Genomic DNA, 27,125 nt, shown 5'->3' with positions numbered 1-27,125 from the left:
ACCGCCACTGTGTGGACCATACATGTAAGTGCACAGGCGGTTCGGGTCCATCAGGGAGGACCCTTCCTGCCTGTTCTGAGTTTTTTCCTTTTTTTTTTTTTTTTTTTTTTTTTCTTCTCCCTTTATACTTTCAATTAAACATTTTTTCTTTTAATTTTTAGATTATCACTATGGTTCCTTGCTCCTGATGATAGGTCAAATACCTTGAAACGCGTAGAGCCAATATCAACCTAGTGTACATATTGATGCATTCTACCAGGCCGTTCCATAATAATTTGTTTTTTGCCCCCTATGATCTGCATCCCTCTCTTTTCTTTTTGGTCTCCAACTTTTCCAATTAATCATGTAATCATGCTCTAAATGTTTTTACATTATGTATTATGTATTGATTCCTTGTTGGAACATGTATGTATGTATATCTTTTCTGGTTTCAATGAATTGTAATAGTTGTACGAATGATTTTATATATAGCATCATGCATTGAATTATTCGAATACAGAAACTCTATAATCATTTGATTCCATTAAAAATTATTAATTTTATTCCCGCTCCCGAGTGTCTATATATAAAGTCCCGCTACCTTTTTTTATTTTCTTATTACTCTTCATTTAACCGGGATGGAGGGGGGGACCTGAACGGCACCCCTATACCTCATATAAAGTCCCACTAATTCCCTCTACCCTTTTTTTCCCAATTAATATTAAAATTATGTAGCAATTGAGGAAGAAATGACTGTTTAATCTAGCTGATCTGTAGAACATGAGTACACCATGCATAACTGTAGCTAAATACATTTTTAATGATACAGCGCAATTAAACAATGCACTTGCAAAGCTCAAAGGGACATACGGAAGCCATCAGACAGTGTGAAGAATTATCTCTTATCAAGCATCAGTACAGAATATTCTATGCAAGATTAAAAAAGGGTATTCTGCCCGTAACCAACAACAAAACATTACATTTCTGGAAGTCGTTTCAGATAACAGGACACTTCAATTACACGAAAACGCATCTTTTTACTCCTCTCAACGTTCTAAAGGATTGTCCTATGTCCCAAAGTCCCTGCCCCCAGCAATCATCTCTTTTTGTATCCAACTTTTAATAGCTCACAGTAAAGCAGAGGCAGCAAAGTTGTAAGCTGATTGATTGCCTCAAAGGGGGAGCAACTGTTAAGGTTTCAAACAAGAGGCCCAGTCACAAGTGACCTAAGCATATGCACAAGCTGAAACAGTTAACAGGTAGTGCAAGCCAAGGCAAAAGTCCAGTTGGAACTCAGACGAAAAGACATGAAGCAGCAGCCATGACTAAGCTTAGGGTCTTGGTAAAATCTGCGGAGGAAGATGACGTCCATCACTCCATCCTTTAATGACCCTACAAGGCTGACTTTGCTGTTTGCTCTAAGCAGCAACACAATTGCACAGATCACCTCAAATCACACATATGGCTGCAGTATATTTAACAGAAAAAAACACTACAGTAATCAATTACATGGGTCAGTCATATTTTAGATGCCTTTCTGCCTTCAAGGTTTCCGTAATCCCATGCAACAACCTATGTGGTATTGAAGACAATGCTACAACACCCCCCCCCAAATTCATAGAAACTGTACTATAGCTTGCACCAATGAATGGAGCAGGCAGACCTTTCATTCAATCATCCATCCTCCATTCATACAACCCCTTTCATTGATGGATGCTATAGTATGACTTTTGTAAATGGGGTGGAAAGGGCAGGCATAGGTCCAGCGATTGTAATCTTCCATTGGGGGTGCTGGTGCAAAGGGCGAAATAGTTCGGCACCAGCACAAGGAACATTTAAATATAAGTATCGTCCCCTGTGCTAATTAAAAGAAAAAAAATAAGCTTGGGCTTTAAGGTCTAAATAAATCTATATAGTAAGTCTCCTACTTATGAACGAGTTCCGTTCTGGGAGCTCGTTTGCAAGTCCAACAAGGATCAGAGCTTGTGAAAGAAAGTGGTATACTCCGCGCCAAACTAGTGACAATAAGTGAAATAGAACAAACTAGAAAAAAATGGCTGCTCTCCTAATTTAAGTATGGTGATACTCAAAATGCTGGTTTGATATGGTGTACAGGGCACTCTATTACAATGATAAACTAAGCAAACAAAATTACTTGGTAGATTGTACTCAGACAATAATCATTAATTTATATACAGATAAAGTGCAGTGTGCCATACAGTAGGTGAATATACACAAGTGATAAAAATATGTGATACTGGCTATATATGAACCAGAAAAGAGGCGTGCAAAGGAATAAAATGTCCCAAATAAGACACAAAAAAGGGAAGCCAGAGAAACTTCTGTGTTCAGATTCTTCTAAAGAAATGGGAGATATTCCTTCACCAACTTGATAAGAATACACCCAACGTGCTCTTATAAAAAAAAAATCTGCTTACCAGAAAAAATTGACTCCTTTAATTAAAAAGCGAGTCAAATTGGGCTTTAGCAAGATAATGCTTGCTGCAGTGATGTATTAAAAAAATACATATGCCAATTGGCTGCTTACATGGAGATGTGCCTTGGCCTGGTACTGGGGCTGCAAACGTGACTGTTGTAGGAAGGTGCCTCGCGCCTATCCCCCGTAGCTGACCTGTCCACCGTTCTACCCAGAAAAACCAAAGGGACCGGAAGTGTGTGAAGTAACGTGACCAAGTACCACCTCGACATACGTTTCGTCATCAGGAATCATACTTGGTCACTAATGGGCGTACGTTTTATAGTGCGAGACCAATACTCATTGGTGGAGAGGGAAATCAAATAATTTAAACAGCCAAAGTGCCGGTTTACTTATGTCAAGGTTGCCTTGGAACTAATACATAACATCCAAATAAATATATACCATAGTCAATATTAAAAAATCATATTACATTAATCCTAAAAAAGTATAAAAAAAGAAATTTAATAGACTACAAGCAAAAAATGTTAAAAAAAGGAAATAATTCATGTTAAAAAAATTATTTTTTAAAAAATAAAAAGGAGGGGAGGGATATATAACTGATAATTGGAGGAAAGGATACTACAATATGCATTGACAAATTGAATCTAGTCATTGGCCTAAAAATAATTCAAGTCAAATTTTATATTCGTACCCAGTGGCTGCATAGTACGCAACTTACACAGCCACTGGGTTTCATTTTGGGAAACTGCTCTCATCATGTATGTGCCCCTCTAGTGTTTTGAAATGTTATCAATCCCATAAAAGGTTAGTAATGTGGGGTCACTATTATGGTGGAACCGAAAGTGTTTCGATACACTATGGTTTAAAAACCCTTTTTTTAATATTGGCAAGAAGTTCATTTATTCTGACCCTCAATTGACATGTGGTTCTACCCACGTATTGGAGTGAACACGGACACTTCAACACGTAGGTTACGTGGTCGGAATTAAGTGTGATTTAGTGGTTTAATGATAAATTCTGGATGTATCGCTGAAGAATAAAAGTGGTTCATTTTTTTGCCCAATCTCCTGCTGGTACTACTGGCTTTGCACCTAGTACAGTAGTGGAAGCCTCAACTATCAAGAAAAGTGGATGGCTTCTTAGGAGGATCTAGAACATTGGGAGCAATTAGGTTCCTCAACCCTGGAGCTCTCCGGTAAATTAATTTAGGCTTAGGAGGTAAAGTTTGTTGGAGATCTTTATCTTTTAAGAGGATGGGACACAATTTCTTGAAGATTTTTTCAACTTGTTTAAATTGTATGTGAAAACCTGATACAAATGCTACTTCTCCTTTAAAGAGAGTTTTTTATTAGTGGCCAGAAGTGATACTCTATCCATTAGGGAGACTTGATCTTTGATCTTGATCAACATTTCCAATGGGTATCCTTTTTCAAGGAATCTATTAGTAAGTACTTCAGCTTGAATTTGAAAATCTTTAATATTGTCACAGTTGCGCCTAATTCGCATATATTGTCGCTTTGGGATGGCCCCCAACCATTGGGGGTGATGACAACTGTGAGTTGGCACGAAACCATTCCTATCAGTTTCCTTAAAGAATGTCTTCGTGCCAATTTTTTTCTGATTTTTAGTGAGTGTTAAATCCAAATAATTAATTACTGACAAACTGCATTCTGCTGTAAATTTAAGACCATACTTATTTTTATTCATTTGTGCCAAAAAAAGTTCGAAACTTGTTTTGGGGACCCTCCCAAAACAAAATAACATCATTGATGTATCTTTTGTAGAAAGAAAGTGCTTGATTTCTTGTTTTTAAAAATGGTTTTAAAAATGGTTTCCTGTTCCCACTTATTTAGTACTGTGTTTGCCACACTGGAGGCATAATGTGCCTCCATAGCTACACCCTTTATTTATATTTATATATATTATATATATTTATATTATATGCATTGGCTGTTACTACTATATCGGCGGTGGTTCTCTATCAGGATTCCTGGGTCTTCCTCTATAATCAGGTTGATGCACTGTCACATACATCTTTATCATCAGCACTATTGCTATACACCATTGTTCTTTAGGAAACTTTTGGGTACTTTTAGTCCCATTCCAGCATTGATTGTATATTGATCCTCTATTGAGGGACCCAATCAGCGCCCGGTTGGCTCTTAGTGGCTGTCTTGGCTCACCTGAGCAGTTTCTGCTCTATATGTGCTATTTATTTCAGTGTTTCAACTTGCTTGATTTCATAGACATACCATGTTAGCAAGATTATTAGAATACCATTCCCCGCATTACCGCCTATGCTTTAAGCTTGCTGTACTTTAACTCTGGTTTTATCCCATACTTATAGTATCCCATACAATATATTAGTCTCCTCCCTGCTCCTGAAGAAGCGCGAGGCGCGCAACATGTAGAGCCCAGGACACCTGATTCATCTATATCTGTTACTTAGCCCTTTTCTGGACCTTAATATCAGTGTTAATTTTGGCAGCAAATTTCAATTTAGTTTTAGTCTTTAGTCTTAGGACTAAAATGGCATTTTAGTTTTAGTCCCATTTTAGTCTTCTGCAATTATTTTAGTTTTAGTCGTATTTAGTCGATTAAATCTTCAGTACATTTTAGTCGACTAAAATGTCCTACCTTTTAGTCGACTAAAATCTCCAGTACATTTAAGTCAACTAAAACTAATTTTAGTCGTCTGAAATTGAATGGGTGTAATTAAATTGTAATGCGGTAGTTAAAATTTCTCTACAATTTCCAAACTCATTATATACTGCTGGAGTGAAAAATCTCATATGTTATTATTTAAGGTATTGCGGTACGAAAATGCACTAAAGGCCAGTGTTAATTTTGAAGTCAAATTTCAATTTAGTTTTAGTCTTAGTCTTTTGAATAAAATACCATTTTAGTTTTAGTCGTATTTTAGTCATGTATCAATTGTTTTAGTTTTAGTCGACTAAAATGTTTTAGTCATTTTAGTTGACAAAATTAACACTGCTTAATATGATGATGGAATGATTTATTTTCATCTCTAAGTTTCCGTATTGTATTCAGTGGCTCTGTACAGTATGAATTATCTAACAGTTTTGTATTGACTTTTCTAATGTGGATATTTTTAATGTTTTTTCTGTTATGTGTTTAATAAACTTTTATATATTTACTACTCATCGAGTTGAGCCTAAAAAGTCAAAGCCTCTTTCAATTCTGTTTATACCCTTTATTTTGGTTATAATATTGGTTCTGGGCCCAAAAATAATTATTACCCATAGCCAAATCAAGTCCTTCTACCAGAAAGTTGATTTGTGATTTTTTGAGTTTAGATTCCTCTAATAGGGCCAATTTGACCGCCTTAAGAGCATCTTCCAGTTTGATATTGGTTTACAGGGACTCAACGTCTGCTGTGACCATTAAAGTATTTTCTGTAACCACAGTCTCCTGTAGCAATAGGATAAGCTCCCTACTGTCTTTCAAATAGGATTGGCTCTGGGTCACTACAGGTTGAAGAAACCCATCTATATATTCCCCCACTCTAGAGTAAAGGGAACCAATCCCACTTACTATAAGCCGTCCAGGGCAGAGCCAAAAATGTAATTTTGGAATCAAAAATTGCAGAACTTACAGAAAGAATGGAACCATTTATGGCTAATAAAGAATATATAGATAAGGCAAAAAATCTACAAAACCATCTAAATATGATGGAGAGATTAAACAGAAAAAACTTAAAAAATACCAAAGGGACATCAAAGACTTTGAGGAAAACAAGGTAAATAAATGGCAGGAGTTTACCAACCCAGCCAATTCCAAAGAGTCTTCAGTTGAGAGGGAAATTGTGCCATGCCCAAGAGAGTTAAGGCAGTGCTGAAAAATAATGGTGGTCACACAAAATATTGACACTTTGGGTCCAATTTGGACATTTTCACTTGGGGGTGTACTCACTTTTGTCACCAGTGGTTTAGACATTAATGACTGTGTGTTGAGTTATTTTGAGGGGGACAGCAAATGTACTTATAATCCTGACTAGTCTCCCAGTTCCTGCCGCTGAAAAACATCCCCACAGCATGATGCTGCCACCACCCTGCTTCGCTGTAGGGATGGTATTGGCCAGGTAATAAGTGGTGCTTGGTTTTCTCCAGACATGACGCTTGCTATTCAGGCCAAGGAGTTCAAGCTTTGTTTCATCAGACCAGAGAGTTTTTCTCATGGTCTGAAAGTCCTTCAGGTGCCTTTGGCAAGTTCCGGGCAGGCTGTCATGTGCCTTCTACTGAGGCGTGTCTTCCGTCTGGCCACTCTACCATACAGGCCTGACTGGTGGAGTGTTACAGAGATGGTTGTTCCTCTGGAAGGTTCTCCCCTCTTCACAAAGAAACGCTGGCACTCTGTCAGAGTGACCATCAGATTCTTGGTCACCTCCCTGACTAAGGCCCTTCTCCCGCAAATGCTCAGTTTGGTCGGGCAGCCCACTCAAGTAAGAGTCCTGGTGGTTCCAAACTACTTCCATTTACAGATGATGGAGGCCATTGTGCTCATTGGGACTTTCAATGCTGGAGACATTTTTCTGTTCCCTTCCCCAGATCTGTGCCTTGGTACCATCTTGTCTCGGAGGTCTACAGACATTTCCTTGGACTTCATGGCTTGGTTTGTGCTCTGACATGCACTGTTGACTGTGGGACCTAGACAGGTGTGTGCTTTTTCAAATCATGTCCAATCAGCTGAATTTACCACAAGTGGACTCCAATCAAGTTGTAGAAACATCTCAAGGATGATCAGTGGAAACAGGATGCACCTGAGCTCAATTTTGAGTGTGATGGCAAAGGCTGTGAATACTTATGTACATGTGATTTTTTTTTTTCTTTTTAATGCATTTGCAAAGATTTCAAACAAACTTCTTTCACATTGTCGTTATGGGGTATTGTTCGTAGAATTTTGAGAAAAATAATGATTTGAATTCATTTTGGAATAGGGCTGTAAAATAACAAAATGTGGAAAAAGTGAAGCTCTGTGAATACTTTCCGGATGCAACACACACACGCGCAATAGTAAACTGAAAGGTTAACATTTTAATAGATCCTTTTAATTAATGCCACGGGTCTAGTTGAGGAATAGAAATATTGAGGTATTAACCGTAGGTACCAATGACGCAGAATATGCCACATGGAAGAAAATTGAGCGCGTACATCAGTGGTGAAGTGATGATGTCATAGAGCTGATGCCAAATGCCATTTTAGTTTAAAATGGGGAATTCAAGTGGTGGCTTCTATTTTAAATCCACAATGTCAGCACAGCACTACCACCTGATAAAGTCTTTTTTAGACTAAGCATGTTGGGTTACTTTATTAGCACAAGGCACTTTCTACTTTCTGTCAGAGTACTGGTTACGTGAATTCTTTACAGAGAATTAGTGAAAGTTGCGTTGGAGGAATTGCAGTAGAAGTTGTGGGGGTTTCATCTACTAGGAGATTGATAGACATATGTAGCAGCAAATGATATGAAGATAAGCATGTATATGTAGTAAGTACAATTAGAGCACCTTTGCTAGTCCTGTTTGGGATTCTTTTGAAAAAAAAGATTTTTAATGGTATTTGTTAAAAGTAAAGTTTAATGTCTTAGTGGGTGGGAGTGGTTCAGTTCTAAATCTTTTCAGATGGATATTTATCCTATTCTTAACTCATATTGATCCTCTTGGAGCTTGATTCCTGGTGCTGTCTACCCCTCTGTACCCCTACCCCCCCTCTTTTTTTTTCTTTCCTCCTCCTTCCCTATTTAGACACACTAGATGCCTACTTTTCTACTCCACCTTTACTGGAACTACCACCCGGTATACTCTGACTTTGAGGTACTGCTGCTCTGGGTCTAGGGAAGGCTATCCCTTACTATAGGGGGTCTTTGTAACACCCCTGCCTCCTAGCAGTGATGTGTTTTTTTGGTTGTACCACCTCCATGGTATAGACATGTTAGCATTGTCCTCCTATAAGCCTTCTCTCAAAATGCAATGTGGTTTTTCTAAGTGTGTGTGTTGGCCCTTGGACTTTAGTTCTATCATATCAATGTGGTTCTATTGTTGCATCTCTTTGTTAGAGTACTTTGCACTTTTGTCTGTATGCATTTTGCATGTTTCTACCAGTAGATGTTTTCATAACTTGTTGATATGTCATTCTGTTATGTTTTATTGCATACCTCCAAAATAAAAATGTAAAAGGGCATCACATAACCTTTTTTTATTTTTAGCTATATTCATATATAGTTATTTGGCGGCCATTAGTGTATTTTTCTGACATTGATGGGCCAAAAAAAAAAGTAAAATTATGATATTTTCAGTCCTTACTTTAATCAATTTAAAAAGAAAGGTACAAAACCTCATTCCTATAAAAAGTGCAAAACCACTACACGTATCCTGTAGAATAAGAAAGTGGAAACCGATTGTAATGGTCTAGAGCTCCTGCAATGTTTTTCACCTTGAGAAACTTGTATAAAACACCTTACTATTACAAGCTGTAATTCAGTCAGAAAATAACAGCTGTAGTGTATCCATTGAATTGTCGTCTTAGAATAAAAGGCAAATTTAGAGGTCACAATAGTCTCTTGTTTTAGGGCTGGTTCACACCAGAATGCGATATCGGAAAAGTGCGTTCCATGCGTATATCCCGCACCACGTTTGAAATGCACTGCCTTTGCAATCCGCAATGGGTGTCAGTACATTTGCTGTGTTTTGGTGTGGTGCGTTTTTCAAAAGTAGTGCATGCACTACTTTTTGTACATTCTGGTGCAATTTGTAGCCAATTCAAATTTATAGGCTACAAAATTGCACTGCAAGGAACTGCAGAGGAACAAAGACCCACGTTTCTGTGCAATTGTGGTGTGAGCCATCCCCTGTGGCAGAATCCAGTAGTAATGGCAGTGTAACAGTCCCACCAGTAGAGGAAGCTAATCTAAATTCGCAACGCTGCACTGTTAGCGGTGGATGGAAAGATCCTAGATTGCTCAGATATGGTGTTATTTCAAACGCTCCGAGACCAGTCTTGCATTGAGTTGAAAGATTAAGATTATATTGTTTTAGTTCAGACATTTTGATAAATTATGTCTACTGTCTACTTTGCATTGTTTCTTATTTCATTAAGTTCAAGTTTTATCTTGTTTAGTTTGTAAACGTTGAGAATTTTCCATTTTGTGCATTCTAATTGTGACCTGTAAATACTTTGTATTGTAAATTTGATTTTCTTTCTTTCTTTTTTTTTTTTTTTAGGAGTTAATTAAACAGCTTAACAATATACAGGTAAGAGGCATGCTATATACATAGATAAAATTAATGAAAAGTATTTCAACTTGCTTTCCTATACAAGTTCAAATATTAAACAGGACTTTTGTTTATCCCTGTATGAAAATTCTTCAAAGACTAGGTTTATGGCTTCTCAATGAATGTTGGTTTTGCATTGCACTTCTCTTTAGTTTTAGTGAGTTATAATTGTTTAAGCTTTTTCTTTTATTCCTAAATCTCAGAATGCAGATGCTGTGAATTTTTTCTGCAATTATGAAGAGAGCCGTGGAAATTACCTTGTTGATGCTGATGGCAATCGAATGCTGGATTTGTATTCCCAAATATCATCCATTCCCATAGGTATATAATTTTATGTGTATATTTTACATATGTATATTAGTAGTTCTGTATTTCAGTATATGCTTATACACAAGCTAGCACAACATTTCTGAACCTTCATTTCCATTGCTCTTGGCAAACTGCATGATCAATAGAACTACAAGTAAATGAACAAAGGTATTCTAAACCCAGAGGAACATGATCTGGCAGTGTAGATTAACATTTACAGTAAACACTAAACAAAAGCCAGTAGGGCATTCTTTTTTTCTTTTCATCTTTCCACTTGTCCTTTTCAGTGTCGCCCTAGTCATGAATAGAGATGGGCCAAACACCCCCGGTTCGCACCAGAACTCCCAGAGTATAAAAAGGGTATGAGGTCCGGGTACTGCCCTGGAGGACATTTATCAATGCAAATAAAAAAAAAAAAAATGTAGCCACTTCCAGGCTGCCTGCTGCCGTTATACGTCGCTATACCATTGAATACCTTTGTTATGGCAGCAGATAGTGCCATAACACCAATATTTTTAAAAACAGCGGGTGGATTTGCCACAAAATCACTCTTGGCGGCGGGAGAGGTGCCCACCCCCTGCCGCATTCTGTTCATCTCCGCCGCCTACAAGAGCCGTCAGTGGCGGCGGAGGTGATCCGATGCTTTCCCCTCTGAGGCTGGAAGTCGAGTGAGGGAATGATGGCCCCCACTCGACTCCATACCATTGGATGACTGAAGCAACGTCAATTGTCACTTCTGCCCAATGGTCTTAAAGGAGAGATTTTTTTTTATTGAAAAAGGTGTCAAAAAGTAATAAAAACGCAGACAGTTTTTGATAAGTCCTTTAAAAAATAAAAAGTGTCCCCCGATGTAGTGCCATCGTCAGTCACGATACTGACGCCACCGCCGGACCAGAAAAAAATAAATGCTCCACCGTTTTTTTTTTTTTTTTTTTTTTCCGGGTCCGGCGGTGGTGTCGTGATTGACATTGAACTACATAGAGGGACACTTTTTTTTTTTTTATTAGAGAAATTGTCAAACTGTCTCTTTTTTATTACTTTTTGACACTTTGGTGAATGGGTAGGAGTACTATGTACCCCATACTCATTCACATAGGGAGTGGGGGCGGGATCTGGGGACCTCCATGTTAAAAGGAGCTCCCAGATTCCGATAGGCCCCCTGCCTGCAGACCCCCACAACCACAGCCCAGGGTTGTGGAGATGGGGCTCTTGGGGCAACATGGGGACATGGGCTCTCCCTGCGCAATCAACCCCCCCCCCCCATGTTGAGGGCATGTGGCCTGATATGGTTCAGGATGGGAGAGAGGTCGCTCGCTCGATTTCCCCCCCCACCCCCCGTTTTATTTTTTAATTTTGACATAGGGATTGGCTTGGTATGGATGGGGGGGGATCTTCACACTGTTTTTTTTTTTTTTTTTTTCACTTCTTTTTTGCTGGCAATGTTTTTTTTTTTTTTTTTTGTTTAGCTGTCAGCAGGGAAGCCCATTGACAGCTGACTGATGACTCATCGGTGGTTAAGGACTCCGCAGCCGGCTTCCCAGCCCGCTCCTCAACAACCAGCTATTCATTACGCCTTTGCCCAAAGCTTTGCCCAAACAGGACTGTGTAGCGCGCAGTGCATTACAGGGCGTTCCATGGTATGAACACCCACAGAACGCCCTGCAAATTCGAATGGGCAAATAGACGATGTTCGGGCTGAACTTTTGCTTGGCCCAAACCATTCACCCAACTCTAGTCATGAACACTTGTTTTAGTGTTGCTACATTCCTGCTATTATAAACTCTATGTACAGTACTGATTGTGCTGTAGAGGAGCATGTAAATGGGATATAGTATAACAACATTTATCAAGCAAATTTGCTACAGAATTAGATGCACATCTGTTGTAGATAAAGCTTTCTCTTTTTTAGCAAAGTATCTGCAACACTTTTTTGTGTACTTGTTACCTTTATGTGTGAATGGAGACTGTTTTGCCAAATTCTATGACTGTTTTTATGAATTTAATTTTTGTTACAAGACAATGTCAACTGCAAGCACATCCAGTGTGTGTATTCAGAATAAATGCGTCAATTAGTGCTGCGCTATCAACCACAATAATCAGGGGTAAGCAACCTTTTGAGGATAGTTTGCCGTAAAATGTATTCAAAGAAATTGGGAGTGCCAGTTACATAAAAGTCAACTTCACACTCTCAATCACGAAAAGAAAAAGAAATTCTGGGAACGACTTAAATCATAGTAAGAAATTAATGTTGATCATTGCACCCTCACACCTCGGCTCACCACAATTCCTGCACATTCACACCCCCTAATTCCTGCACATTCACACCCCAATTCCTGCACGTTTATGCAGTAAAAAACATCAGGGGGCAGAGGATGGGAGGTGAGTAGAAGATGAGGTCAGCAGTTTGTTGGGCATAAAAGCATTAGATGGGAGGTCAGCAGGGCAGAGGGGGTGGGGTCAGCCAAGCATACGACAGGGGTTAGCAGGGCAGCCTACATGGGTCGGTAGGGCAGAGGAGAGGGGTCAGCAGGGCATGGGATGAGGTAAGCAGTGTTTAGGACAGGATCAGGAGGGCAGAGCAATGGGGGTTACTGCTTGCAGGGCACTCAACAGAGCTCCTTATCCACTGCACACAGATGAGATCTGATTCTTTTACAGACACAAAGTCAATGTGCAGTGTGTAGCTGGCTGTTGCAGCTTTCCAATCAGGATTTTGCAGGGCAGAACTGCAACAGCCAGCTACATACTGTGCAGATCGAGGACCTGTTTTTAAAGGAATCCGATCTCAGCTGTGTGCAGGAGAAGCTCTGCTACGTTTCTTGTTTTGTGGCTGAGTGCAGTTCGAGGATGGTGGGAGGAGCTTACCGACTGGGCACAGCGTCCTTAGCGGGGGGGAAGGAGATGGAGATGGGGGAAGGCCCAGTTGTCTCTTGATCCGGCCATCCTCAACACTGCTTCAGTGTTGGCTGCAGGCAAGCTACATGTCCTATATTGAGCTTACCGACTGGGCACAGCATCTGCAAGGGAGGAGGCTATATACTCAACACTGCTTCAGTGTCGGCTGCAGGCAAGCCAAGTAAGGTGGGTGGGAACAGAGGTGGGAGGTTTACTGATGAGTGGGTGGTGAATGTTCCAGGCTTCCCTCATGTGCCATCATAAAAGCAGCTGCGTGCCATTTATGACACGAGTGCCAGGGGTTGCTGACCCCTGATATACAAAACAAACACAATTTTAAATAACATAAAAATATCAAATTCACGTGGGTAATAATAACATGACAAGTTTTCTCGGTTCATGCATAAAAATCAGTCGCAAAGTGTGAAAAGTCCAAAAATCCCTAATATAAAGTGATATCGTGAAACTTCCATGTGACATCGTCACTGTTACACTATGGGATCAAAGCAGCTGTACAAACACAGCCGCGGGTCCTTATTTGACAGGTGTGTGGGTGCAGGTAGACCGCCCCAAACAGACATTTGGGGACACTCACTAGCACCTGCACACGCATCTAATTCCCTGAGTTGAAAGTGTAAGTTCACCTTTACAGAAAATCTGTAAGGTGAATTTACACTGGACCCCCTTCCCATCACACTAACCTGGAGCCCAGTGATCTCGTTCTGACAGATAGTATCGCCACTTTACCAGTCCAGGGATTTGAAATTCCAGTGGCTTTCTCTCCTCTTCACCTGCGGTGACAGAATGGGCTACGCGCAGGGGCGGACTGACAACTCATGGGGCCCCCGAGCAATGGGAGATTATGGGGCCCCCGGGCAATAGGAGTTTATGGGGACCCCAGGCAATAGATTATGGGAGACCACACAGTATACACACACAGAATACACATACACACACAGAATACACATACACACACTGAAAAGGTACTGGAGAGGCGGGGCAGCTATAATCTTGGGATTTTTACATACTGTCCCTGGTTTTATTGAGGCTGGCAACCCTGATGGGGCCACTTAGTGGCTACACGGGTTCTGATTGGTTAGCGCTACCCATGTGATGGCGCCGACCAATTAGAATGCTCCTATACATATCTCCTTATGAGGTACGTTTCGGAGACTGAGCCGCACCGCGATGTGTCAGTGCAGGTGATCGCCGGACTCCAGGTCAGCGGGACTGGGGGAGTGAGGAGAGGGTTTTTTTGTAAAGGTGACCTTACCCTTTAAATACTCTTCCGGACTTCCCCTAGCACAACAAACCCCCTCCCATTTAGTGCAAACCATCTTTAGCATAGTTACATAGATAGTAAGGTTGAATAAAGACAGCAGTCCATCCAGTTCAACCTCAGTGAATGTGGGTGCGTGTCTACATTTATCCCTATTTATTTAAGGTACCCATATAGTGCAGTCAATTTACAAAGCACTCCACACATACATCACACACTCACATTGGTCCCTACCCTCAAGGAGCCCACAATCCAAGGTCCCCAACTCACATTTATATACTAGGGCCAATTTTGGACAGAAGCCAATTAACCTACCAGCATGTCTTTGGAGAGTGGGTGGAAACCCACGCAAGCACAGGGAGAACATGCAAACTCCAGGCAGGTAGTGTCGTGGTTGGGATTCGAACCAGTGACCCTTTTTACTGCTAGGTGAGAGCGCTAACCACTACACCACTGTGCCACCCCAAATAGGTTGTACGCCACTGAAAAGTCAATCCAGTGCTCTAGAAACCCAAACCCTTTCCTCTTAAACCAGGTCATTAATTATGCATTCAGACTCTCCCTGCCTTTCATGTGTTGCTCATAGTCCAGGCAATATTCCAGGGAACTGTAAGTTTGAAGGACTTCCCTTCAACTTGCAGCCTAGTTCTTTAAATTGATTAAGGATCCTCCAACTTTCATGTATTCTGTCATTGGTTCCAACACGGACCAAGACAGCTGGGTCATGCCCAACCCTTCCCCAGTAAATTTTCAACCTAGACCACAACATGCCAAATCCTGGAAACAGGGAGACCTCAAACCATTTGGTTGGGGTGATCCTGGTGACAAATTATTATATCAGTCCTTCTGATTATTATAGAATCCCCAACTACCACCAACTGCCTAGGCCTTCCTGCATTACACTCACAACCAATAGTAGATGGGCCTCTCTCCTGGCTGTTAGGGGTTAGCAATGACATTTAGGGTTGCCTCCTTGGAGTTTGCCAAAAAAGATTTTGCAAAAGAAAACTCTTAAAAAAGAAAAGTTTCCCCCTGCAAGGCAAAGGCATAATGTGCTAGTAGACTTGCCTTACAACAAAGCCCCCCAGCGGCGCACTGTCACCACTGCAGAGGCTTCCATCTTCACCCAGTCTTCCTTCCTGGTTCGTGGGCTGTGGCCATTTGATCGGCCGAGATACGATGACTTCGCTCCCATGCATGCGCACAGGAGTCTCAGCTGTGGCACACAGCTCTGAAGGAACAGCACAGGTATGCCTTTCCTTCAGAGTGCATGTACCGGTGATGTCACCAGCTGCTGATCGCTAGTATATCTTCTAAATGGTGCACGTTTAGGAGATATTCATTTTACCTAAAGGTAAGCTTTATTATAGCTTACCTGTAGGTTAAAAAAAAAAAGTTTACTACTACTTTAAAGCCTAATTAAAGTGCAAGCCAGGCTGTATACATATATTTAATTACTATAGATTTTTTATTCTCTTTCTATAGTGCGTCTAGCATAGGGTGTTTTTACCTTTGCTGCAGCACTTCTCTATAAAAATACAAAAAAATAAGAGCATATTTATTACTGTATTGTAAAAAAAATTACTGTATTGTGTATGCTGCTGGGCTGCATTTCGTTTATTAATATCAAACCTTCATCTGGGTTTTAAAATATCAAAATAACAGAACAACCTTTTATGTTCTTTCATGTGGATGGTCACCAGAAAAAGCTGGATTTCATGTTGGGTGAGAGTCAAACAGAGGAAGTAAAAAGCTAATTAGGTTATTTCTGTATACTATAATTTTTGTTATTACAGATCTTTTGTGGCTGATCCACTTTAGTTATAATGCTTACGTTATCCTTTCTTTGTAACAAAAATAGCATTTGATCCAGAATGGTGCAGTCGGCTAGGTTTCAGTTCTATTTCTACAGGCCTGCCCTTATCAGCATCTCGCTACAGTGATTTATGAGCCATATTACTTACAGGGTATTTGTGTCATCTCCAATTTCCTGACATCACCCTTCTTTCCTCTGGACTGTATATCTGCTTATGACTTGTATTTCATACTGTTTCTTGTATATTCTATGTTCCAGGTTATAATCACCCAGCCTTAATAAAAATTCTACAACAGCCACAGAATTTGGTAAGTGGAAGTAAATGTCACCTGTGCCATACCTGTGTAAAAATAAAACTCTTTAAAACAATTAAATCACATAAATAATGTTTGTACAAAATATATAGAAATGTATAGGATGTCATTCTTTACGTTAACATTGTGCTTGTTTTTGAATGTTTACCTTTTGTGAACTAATTGCTCAAAAACGATGGCCAGGACTAAAATGCAGGCAGTGGGGGAATTAAAATTGCTTACCCTGTTGAAATACAATAATGGCATGCACCACGCTCTTTTAACCCACCCAACTTTCTTTTGTGTGGGCAGCCAAGGTGAGTGTACAGATGCTGGTAACTGGGGAGGCTGGCACCCACCTTGACTGCTTACATAGGACAAGTTATAGGATTGTGCAGATCCTCATGAATGGACCTCAACTGTACTCCTCATGAAACCCTTGCATGTAAGCCTGGGTTCACACTTGTGTCGTGCAAGCATTCCTATTCAAATCGCATGCGATTTTCTGCAGTGCAATTTGGGCTCATTCATTTTGTACGGCTCAATGCCCTTTGCGACCTGTTTTGGGGTGTCATTAATTTAACATTGACACCAGTAGTAGATCGCATAAATGGAGTGCAATTTCAGTGTGGTGTGGGAAACACTCAGGATTCGCTGTGTTTTTGGCACCACATGTATGTGAACTGGGGCTTAACCACTTGCGGCCCGCTCACCGTCAAATGACGGAGGAGCGGTGCAGCTCTCGTTATGGGTGGACGTCATATGACGTTGCCCCAGAACAGCTGCTCTTGCGCAGTGCCCTGATTACCATAAAGCCCCCCAGTGCCCATCAGTGCCACCAGTTCCCATTCGTAATGCCAGTCAGTGCCTGCTCATGAGTGCCATCTATCCGTGCCCACTAGTGCTCAACAGTCCGGCATATTAATGCCTCCTCATCAGTACTGCCCATCAGTGCGCCTCATCAGCACACATCAGTGAAGGAAAAAAAAATACTTATTTACAAAATTTACTTACAGAAACTTTTTTTTAAATTTTCTGTCTTTTTTTTTTTTGTACAAAATAAAAAACAGCAGTGATTAAATTCCACCAAAAGAAAGCTCTATTTGTGTGAAGAAAATCAAATATTAATTTGGGTACAGCGTTGCATGACCGCGCAATTGTCATTCAAAGTGTGACAGCTCTGAAAGCTGTATTGAAGTGGTTAAGCAACCCTTTGCCTCCCACATGTCTGCAAAGTTTATTCTTTTAGGCTGTGCCATTAATTTTTTTAAATAAGTTAATGTAGGTAAAGTGTATGTAAACTGTGTATGTAAATTATCTTCTCATTTCCTACCTTTTGGTCTGTTAATTATACCATTGAAGATATTTGTTATCCGTTCGAAAAAGTGCAAAAAAGCCTTGTTAATTTTGCCAGAAATCTTGTCAACTGATAACTCAATTTCTTCCTGCCAGAGCACAAGAAGATATTATGGAGATAGGGAGAGGTCTGTGACTGAAAATACCTTTTATCCAGGGGTGATTTGAAATGATACCTCCAAATGGTCAATATGAGGATATAACCAGCAAGGCAGCCAGGATACCCCAGTCAGGCAGGTCCCATATGGAGTGGTCAGATGTTAACCAGAATGAAAATGGAACTCGCCATAGCATAATTCCGATAAGGCATCATTTAATAGAAAAGTAAAATTACACTAACAGCAATGAAAGTTAAAACCAGCAGAATTGCCGGCCGGCTGTGTAAACGCCCGTCCGCTTAGACAGATACACGCCATGACGTTAGCACGTCAGCATGTGTACAGATTCTCCAGTATCTGCTGTGGAACTTTGGAGCTCCTCCAAAGTTACCTTAGGTCTCTGTGCTGCCTCTCTGATTAATGCCCTCCTTGCCCGGTCCGTGAGTTTTGGTATGCAGCCGTCTCTTGGCAGGTTTGCTGTTGTGCCATGTTCTTTCTATTTGGTTATGATAGATTTGATGGTGCTCCTAGGGATCATCAAAGATTTGGACATTTTTTTTATAAGCTAACCCTGACTTGTATTTCTCAACCACATTGTCCCTTACTTGTTTGGAGAGTTCCTTGGTCTTAATGGCAGTGTTTGGTTAGTGGTGCCTCTTGCTTAGGTGTTGTAGCCTCTGGGGCCTTTCAAAAAGGTGTGTATATGTAATGACAGATCATGTCACACTTAGATTGCACCCAGGTGGACATCATTTCACTAATTACGTGACTTCTGAAGGTAATTGGTTGCAGAGCTTTTTATGGGCTTCATAACAAAGGGGGTGAATACATACGCACATGCCAATTATCAGTTTTGTATGTCTGAAAAATAGTTTTATGTATATATTTTTCTAAATTTACTTCACCAACTTAGAATATTGTGTTCTGATCCATCACATATAAAAAATGGCTTGGAAATGGAGCTCAGCTCTTTGAGAACACATGGATGTGAGCCGTCTGGTTCAGTTGCTTTATTCACCTTTGGTTTGTCAAAATGTTTCTGGACCATATACTTTTTTTGTGCTGTTGTGGTTCATTTGGGGCTATGTCAATACTATCGCCATTATGAACTTGAGCTCCCCATTTTCCTTTGTATACACAGAGCTGAAGAGGGTACCGTATTTATCGGCGTATAACATGCACCCCAAGTTTAGGAGGGAAGCTTAAGGAAAAAAACTTACATTTAAATGCCCATCAATGCAGCCTTATCAGTGTCCATCTGCAGCCTTGTCATTGCAGCCTTGTCATTGCAGCCTTGTCATTGCAGCCTTGTCATTGCAGCCTTGTCATTGCAGCCTTGTCATTGCAGCCTTGTCAGTGCAGCCTTGTCAGTGCAGCCTTGTCAGTGCAGCCTTGTCAGTGCAGCCTTGTCAGTGCAGCCTTGTCAGTGCAGCCTTGTCAGTGCAGCCTTGTCAGTGCAGCCTTGCCCCAGTGTCCATTGCAGCCTTGCCCCAGTGTCCATTGCAGCCTTGCCCCAGTGTCCATTGCAGCCTTGCCCTTGTGTCCATTGCAGCCTTGCCTCCAGTGTCCATTGCAGCCTTGTCAGTGCAGCCTTGGATGGATTTAAAATTGGCGCCACCGAGATCGCAGGGACTGGGCGGAGCCGAGTTACACATAGCCGAGTGTACTCGGCTCTTCTCGGCTCCGCTCACAGTCACGCCCAGTCCCACCCTATGCTGGACATAACACAGGTCTAATGGCGGGACTGGGCGTGACTGTGAGCAGAGCCGAGTACACTCGGCTATGTTATCTCGGCGGCGAACGCTCCGCACAATCAGCGGGGATCGGCATATAACACGCACCCACGATTTTCCCCTGATTTTAGGGGGAAAAAGTGTGTGTTATACGCCGATAAATACGGTATTTAATAACCTTGCTTTCTCTTTGTCCCTAGTCACCAACTACAAATTAACATGGAAAAGCTTAAATGCTCAGACCTGGCCTCTTTACTAATAATATATTTAAAGATTTTTTTTTTTACGATTGGTCCTACTCTTTTGCAACCTGTTGTTCATTTTGAATATTTGTGACCTTTATTTTCAGGTTATCAGTTCCTCCTTACTGGAAAAGGCCCGATCTACCTTGGACCTAATTTCTTTGAGAGGCAGGCCAGTTTAAAATTAGCTTTGGGTAACCATACTTTATCTCCAGGTTTTAGATCCAGGTTTCCTCTTTTCCTTTGATCGAAAAACTTTTTGTTACTCGCCTGAGCCTTGGTGTGATGGCTTCCTGCAGAAACTGGTTGTTGGATCTCCAGAATTCCAGACGATCCTGTACAGCTGGTACGGAGAAATCCCAAGGAACATTGGGCAGAAAAGAGGGGTGAAAGCCATAGTTTGCGAAAAAAAAGGTGCTTGCTCAGTGGTCGTGCACTGAATTGTACGCAAACTCTGCTGAAGGAAGAAGATGCACCCAATCGTCTTGCACAAAAGACGAAAAACATCACAAGAACTGTTCTAGCATTTGATTTGTGTTTTTAGTCTGACCGTTTGTGGATGGCACGCTGAGGACAAGCGATGTTCAATGCACAAAGCTTCACACAGGACTTTCCAGAACCTGGAAGTTAACTATACACCTCCTTTAGAAATTATATTTTTGGGAATACTATGTAATCGCACAACCTCTTTGATAAAGGTAGTTGGGGTCTCAGCAGCAGAAGGTGTTCCCTTTAAAGGCACGAAGTAAGCCATTTTGGACAAACGATCCACCACCATCATGAAGATAGTGGTAAACCCCTCGGACAGGGGTAATAACTCCACAATAAAGTCCATGGAAATCATGCTCCATAATTCATTAGGTACAGGGAGTGATTCAAACAGACCCCAATTCTTGGCTCTAAGTTGCAGGTGTAGCTCCAGAGGCAGAGGCTGTTCAATGACAGCTGCCTTTACTTGTGACACTAAATCAGTCTGGAGTAACCAAAAATTCTTAGCGGGCAGGATAGTGTCAGGTTCATAGGGCACCGCAGTATTTTGGAACATGAGAGAGCACGTCCTGCTTGCCATTCTTTGATCCAGGATGATAAGTAATATGGAAATAGAATCTAGAGAAGAAGAGTGCCCATCTGGCTTGGCGAGGCCTTAGGTGTTTAGCTGTTCATAAATATTCTAGATTCTTGTTGTCTATAAAGACGAAAAAAGGGTGTAGCAATCGATAATGCCACTCTTCCAGCGAAGACTTTAAACTTTCTAAAAATGCGACTTTATGATGTAGGGATTTAGCTCCTTGTTGCTGTGTAAGTATAGCTCCCACCGCATTTTTGGAGGCATCTACCTCCTATGTCCTATATGGCAGGACAGGGTCAGTGTTTCAAGATGGGAGCAAACGTGAAGAGATTCTTCCGTTTTTCAAAAGCTGCTTGGGCCTCTGAGGTCCATGCAAAGGTTGTGTGTGATCTGGTTAACTGTGTAATAGGAGAGGTAATACCAGAAAAGTCCTTGATAATCTTTCTGTACAAATTTTAAAAATTTCGGGTTTTGAATAAAGACGATGTTCTCTCGGTTTGCTGAGAACTTTCCTTGCATGGCCCCGATGGATCTCCTAGGAGGCAGAGAGGATAAGGATATCATCTAATGTTGAAATGTAGCTGGGGCATTATAGAGGCCAAAGGGCATCACCGGGTACTCAAAGTACCCAAAACAAATCTGGAAAGCGGTCTCCTTTCATCACCCTCTGTGATTCTTTTTAAATTGTAAGCCCCTCTCATGTCCAGCTTGGGAAAACAGTCGAGTGTCTCGTTATCTCTGGAACAGTTCAGGGATGAGTGGCAGAGGAAACCGGTTCTTTTCGATTATCTTATTAAGGTCCCAGTAATTCGTAGAAGTGTATGATCTTTCTTCTCTACGAAGAAGATACTAGCCCCGGCTGGTGAGGTGGAAGGCCTGATAAACCCATTTTCAAAGTTCTCATCGATATACTTTCAAAGCTCTTCCAACTCTTTCATAGAGCAGGTAAATTCTCCCATAGGGGATCTCTGCACCAGGTAACAGTTTTGTGGGACAATCATAAGTCTGATGCGGAGAGAGAATATCAGCGTTCTTTTTATTGAAGACATCCAGGTACTCATGATAAACTGTTGGTAACGATTTAGCCACTTCAGAGTCCATATTGATACTGAGAAGAGGTTCCCCTGGCTCAGGTGCTGGTGGAAGGCAGAACTTCAGGCAATAATCTGATAAAGAAAAACTTCCCCAGTAGCCCAATTTATATGATGACAACAAAGGAGAAGTGATGACATCCAGACGAAGAAACTCTCAATGGCCAGATAATGTGGAACAAAGAATTGGCACAGTCTCTCTAAGGTGACAGGTCCAGATTTATTACCAAAATTATCTGCCAGGTGAACTGAAAAGCTGTTTTCCTTGGCTCTGACAGTTAATCCATGCTGTGTAGTTTACAAAACCGCTACAAGCCCTAGAGTCTAAAACGGCTAGTCTTTCCTGGAATCTGTAGGGTAACAGGAAAGAGAGCATGGGTTTTCCCAGAGTCCATAGCAGCAACTGTGTGTGGAGGAATAGCAGGTCTCCTGGGGCGTCTCACAGGGCAGGTCCTTAGGAAGTGGCGACCATCCCTGCAGTAAAGACAGAGATTGGCACAGCGGCAAAATTCTGGGTCGTGGAAACTTACTACTGTCAGAGTCCCTTTACTTGGTGGCAACAGGTTGAACAACTGAGACCCTAGACCCAGATTGATTAAGACAGACATTAACCAATCTTTCCAATTGTCTTTCACGCAGATGATAATCAATTTGGATGCTGAGAGTAATCTAGGGCGATAGGTACACCTACTCTGGCGAGCATCTTCTTTACAGATTCAGCTAGACCAAGATGAACTGGAAATGTAGAGCAGAGGTATTCCATTTAGTGTACGCACTCCGTAGTTGAAAACTGGAGACATAGCCCTCCATTGGTCTTTGGCCTTGGTGCAAGTTGCTGAGCATGGCTTCAGCGGTCTGGTGACGAAAAGGATCAGCGTATAACTGAGCCATAGCCGAGAAGGAGCTCACAGAAGACAAGGCAGGGGCACACTGCTCTCGAAGATGATGAGCCCAGGCCTGAGGTTTTGCCTGGAGCAGGGATATGAGAAATCCCACCTTAACCTCCTCTGATGTGAAAGTCTGAGGTAGGAGAGAGAAATATAACTTGCAGAAATTCTGGAAAGTCCTGAATTTTGGTCTCTAGAAAAGCGTTCAGGCAGAGGCACCCTAGGCCCAGGTGGCGGTGGTGCACCACTGGTGGTATAGGCCATTTTCTTAGCACACGAGTCTGTGACAGACGGGAAGACCGGGAAGGAAAAGCACCCGTCACAGACTGTAACTGTAACTGATTGTCCATTTGAAAGAAGTCCACATGCAGCCTCTGCATGACTTGGGAAAGTGCAGTAACCATTTGGCAGAGGGTCTGAGGGGAGAGGCCTCCCTTTCAGACTCCATCATTGGCTGACTGGTACTCTCACATACCTGATCAGAGACTAAAATGACGAGGTTGGACTTTTTTGTATCTCCAGCCCAGGTTCCACTAAGAATGGAACAAAGTGGCGGCAGGTGTTGACAGGAGTACTTGCAGCAGGCAATGCGTTCCCAGGCAGGCTGGCAGAACGTCAGGAACAGGAACCACGCACAAAGATCCAGCTGAAGTTAAGGGGCACTCCACCTGGGTTGCAGGGTCTGGATGCAAGGCTTGTCAGAGCTCCCAGCAGACTCTAGACAGGAACTCACTGTGGTGAGCAGAACTGGTACAGATGACAGCCAGGTAGGCACTCGAACAGGATGTGGAAACCAAGCCAGGAACACAAGTGTGGTCACAGGAATAGCCAAGGTTAGCAGCAGGAGGGCAGCGAGGTACAGAACCATAAAGCAGAGACATGGTCAGGAACAGAGCCAGGGTCATGAACTGGCAACAAGGCAGATGCAGGATCCAAGTTCAGATCAGAAGCAAGCCGGGTGAGCAACAAGGGAATAAGCAGAGTAGTAGCAGGATGCAGGGAAAAGCTGAAAGACAAGTCAGCACTTAAGCATTAACAGAAGCATTCTTAAATAGCCCGTCTGGTGCCAACATGCGCTGGGTACGCGCCTGTGTGCATTCCTCCAAGGATGCGTGCACCTGGTCACTATTCTGCTAAGAATGCTCCACGCATGTGCGTTTCTGTGAGCCAAATTCCTGATAGGCTTTTTCTGACAAAATGTTTACTACTAAGTGGCGTCGGCAGGGGGGTGACAGTGGCTGAAGCCCCGAGTGGGTCCCCAAAAAGCCCCGCGTCTCGGGTGGGCACTGCTCTATTAGCCCCGAGCGCCGCAGAGTGGAGACCGATCTGATTTTGAGCGCCGCAGAGTGCGACCGAGTCACATAGCAGGTTCCACCTTCTGGATCCTGCAGCGCCTATGATGGATGTCCCACTGGTCCAATGGCGGGACCGCGGGATGTGTGATGTCCATTATAGGCGCTGCAGGCTCCAGAAGGCGGGAATTACAATGCGGCCGCTGTGCCACATCGATTAGCGATCGGGCGGGAAGCTCTCCTCTGGCTGCCTTGCACACCACGGCTGAGCTGAGCAGCTGCTGCTGCTGCAGGACACATGAAGTCTGTCTCCTGGTCAGGTAGGTCAGTGTGTTTGTCAGGTAGGTAGGTCAGTGTATGTGTCAGATAGGTCAGTGTATGTCAAGTAGGTAGGTCAGTGTATGTGTCGGGTAGGTAGGTCAGTGTATGTATGTCAGGTAGGTGAGTTTATTAGTCAACGTTGATGGGCACTGGTAAGCCAGGCAGCAACCAGCAAGTGAGCTTGCCCCCCAACACACAACCCCACCGCCCAGCCAAAAAAACCCGCGGCACTCTCCATTGAGAGGTGGGCACACTCTCCTGTCATACTCTCCTGTCATGAGAATTGGATGCGGAGAAACCCCACTTTTCAAGTATGTGCTTGTTGTTTACAGCTAAAAATTAAATAAAATGAAATCATGTTAGGGTCACTGCTACCCAGATGTTCTTTTATATGGACCTTAGTAATAAGCGCCACAATGTTTGAGAGTATTTCTAGTTGGGGCTTTCTATAAACCGTACCATAAAATTGTCTTGTAATAGATTTATCTTGTAGTAGATTATACATTTCTACTCTGTTACTGTTCCAGCTGTCTCATTACATCAGTCCATTTCATTGTAGTTAAAATCCCCCATTATTATCACTATCCCAGCCTTTACTATTTGCGCAAGGAGCTGAGTCCCCATCTCATTAACACGGAATAGCTTATTAACGTTGTAGTACGCACACCCATATGCAACTCCATCCATAATGATTCACAATCACATTTTCTATCAACAAGGACCTTTTTCTAGTCCTCCTAGATTATAGAGGTAATCAGAGACTATCTGGTCTCTGTTCACCTCTATGGCCAGCCGTGTGAAGGCTTGCCAGTAAGAACGGCGTTTTTTGCTATTGAGCACTGCACTACTTAAACTGGCAATTGTACAATCATTCATTTGTATGCAAATTGTATAATTTTTTTTTTTTTTCACACAGAGCACTTTTTTTCTATTTTTTTAGTTTTTCAATATAAACGACAAAAAACAAAAATTTTGAAAAAAAACAAACACTCTTCTACTTTTTGTTATCAATCATATCCAATAAAAAAAAAAAAAATCTAATTTCTTCATAAATTTAGGCCAGAATGTATTCTGCTACATGTCTGTTAGGAAAAAAAATCCCAATAGGTGTATATTTGTTTGTGTAAAACTTATAGCATCTACATACTATGGTATATACTGTATACTGGAATTTACACAGCTTTAGACGCTATACTGTAATGGCAGTGGTCAGCGATTTAGACAATCTGGTGCTGACAGACATTGACTGGGAGGGTCACTAACTGACACTGACGTTGCTAGTGACACTTATACAGTGATCAGTGATAACACTGTACACTGTACTAATGACACTGGCAGGGAAGAGGTTAACATCAAGGGGTAATCAGTGGGTTAACTGTGTGCCTAACAAGTGTATTGTGTGCTGCTTTTATTAACAGATTTGTTTTTGTTTTTTTTTCTCCCTGCTCTTCAGGGAGTGAAACAGCCAGATTGCTGTTCTCTGCACAGAGTTTTATTTGTAAACACAGAACTCTGTGTGTGATTGGACACAGCCAGTCAACAGGTTTTAGCCAAAATCATTGGCTGAAATGAGATGTCAAACTCATGCTGTGCCCAATCACTGCTCGGGGTGGCACTGGACATGCGCACATGCACGCCCCAAACTCAGAAAAAAACTGGCAATGTACATGTAAGTTTCCGAGCTTGTACCTGCCACTTGCTCACAGCATATTTACTGTGAGCGATCGGCAGGTGGTTAGCCGCTTGCGGACCAGCCGCCGCAACATGGCTCGGCTGCGCGGATTGCCGTTATGTTACATCGCTTCTTCTGGTGCCACTAGGGGCGCTCGCCCCCGGAGCTGATGCGAGTGCCGCCGGGCTACCGCGATAGCTCGTGACATGCCGAGAACCGGGATCTCTGGGTGTAAACCCAGAGATCCTGGTTCTCTGAGGGGGGAAGAGTCACAGTCACGATAAAAATCGCAGATAGCCGCGTTTACTAGTAAAAAAAAAAATAATAAAAATGCTATAAATCCATCCCCTATTTTGTAGACGCTAGAACTTTTGCGCAAACCAATCAATATACGGTTATTGCGATTTTTATTACCAAAAATATGTAGAAGAATACATATCGGCCTAAACTGAGAAAAAATGTGCTTTTTAAAAAAAAAAAAAAAAATGGGGATGTTTATTATAGCAAAAAGTACAAAATATTGTGTTTTTTTTTTTTTTTCAAAATTGTCGCTCTTCTTTTGTTTATAGCGCAAGAAATAAAAACTGCAGAGGCGATCAAATACCACCAATAGAAAGCTCTATTTGTGGAGAAAAAAGGACGTCAGTTTTGTTTTTTATTACAGCGTCGCACGACCACGCAATTGTCAGTTAAATCGACGCAGTGCCGAATCGCAAAATGTGCTCTGGTCAGGAAGGGGGTAAAATCTTCCGGGGCTGAAGCGGTTAAACAAATAACATGGTTAGACCACTTAAGTACCATCCTGTTTATACCCTTTTTATTACGAACCTTTATTTTAGTTTTCAGTGCTGTCATAGTTTTACTGATAAATACTCAGTTTTGCAATAGTGTACCCAAAAAAGTTTAAAAGATTTGGGAGACAGATACATCTTTCCTTGGGTGCTGTTTAAAAACCACTTGTTTTTTTAAACTATGTATTCATGTTTCATTACATGTCGTTGACACCAGCAATTACATTGCCGTTAAACTGGCCATGGCACCCTGCACTCAACTGTAAATTAAAAC

At 41.8% G+C, this 27,125-nt stretch overlaps 1 protein-coding gene across 3 annotated transcripts in view; it reads left to right on the top strand.

Annotated features, from left to right (window-relative positions):
• Nucleotides 1–27,125, top strand: part of ABAT (4-aminobutyrate aminotransferase) — a 585,676-nt gene that overhangs the window by 347,959 nt on the left and 210,592 nt on the right. For all 3 annotated transcript variants that reach the window (XM_073632986.1, XM_073632985.1, XM_073632987.1), the window contains exons 4-6: nt 9,657–9,686; nt 9,911–10,028; nt 16,265–16,314. In XM_073632986.1, coding sequence (XP_073489087.1) covers nt 9,657–9,686; nt 9,911–10,028; nt 16,265–16,314 — 198 coding nt within the window. The remainder of the gene's footprint in view (nt 1–9,656; nt 9,687–9,910; nt 10,029–16,264; nt 16,315–27,125) is intronic.

Source organism: Aquarana catesbeiana, linkage group LG06 (genome assembly GCF_042186555.1).
Source record: "Aquarana catesbeiana isolate 2022-GZ linkage group LG06, ASM4218655v1, whole genome shotgun sequence".
Taxonomy (NCBI): Eukaryota; Metazoa; Chordata; class Amphibia; order Anura; family Ranidae; genus Aquarana; species Aquarana catesbeiana.
The sequence above is the reverse complement of the archived record's forward strand: the minus strand, read 5'-3'. Positions and strand labels throughout refer to the sequence as shown.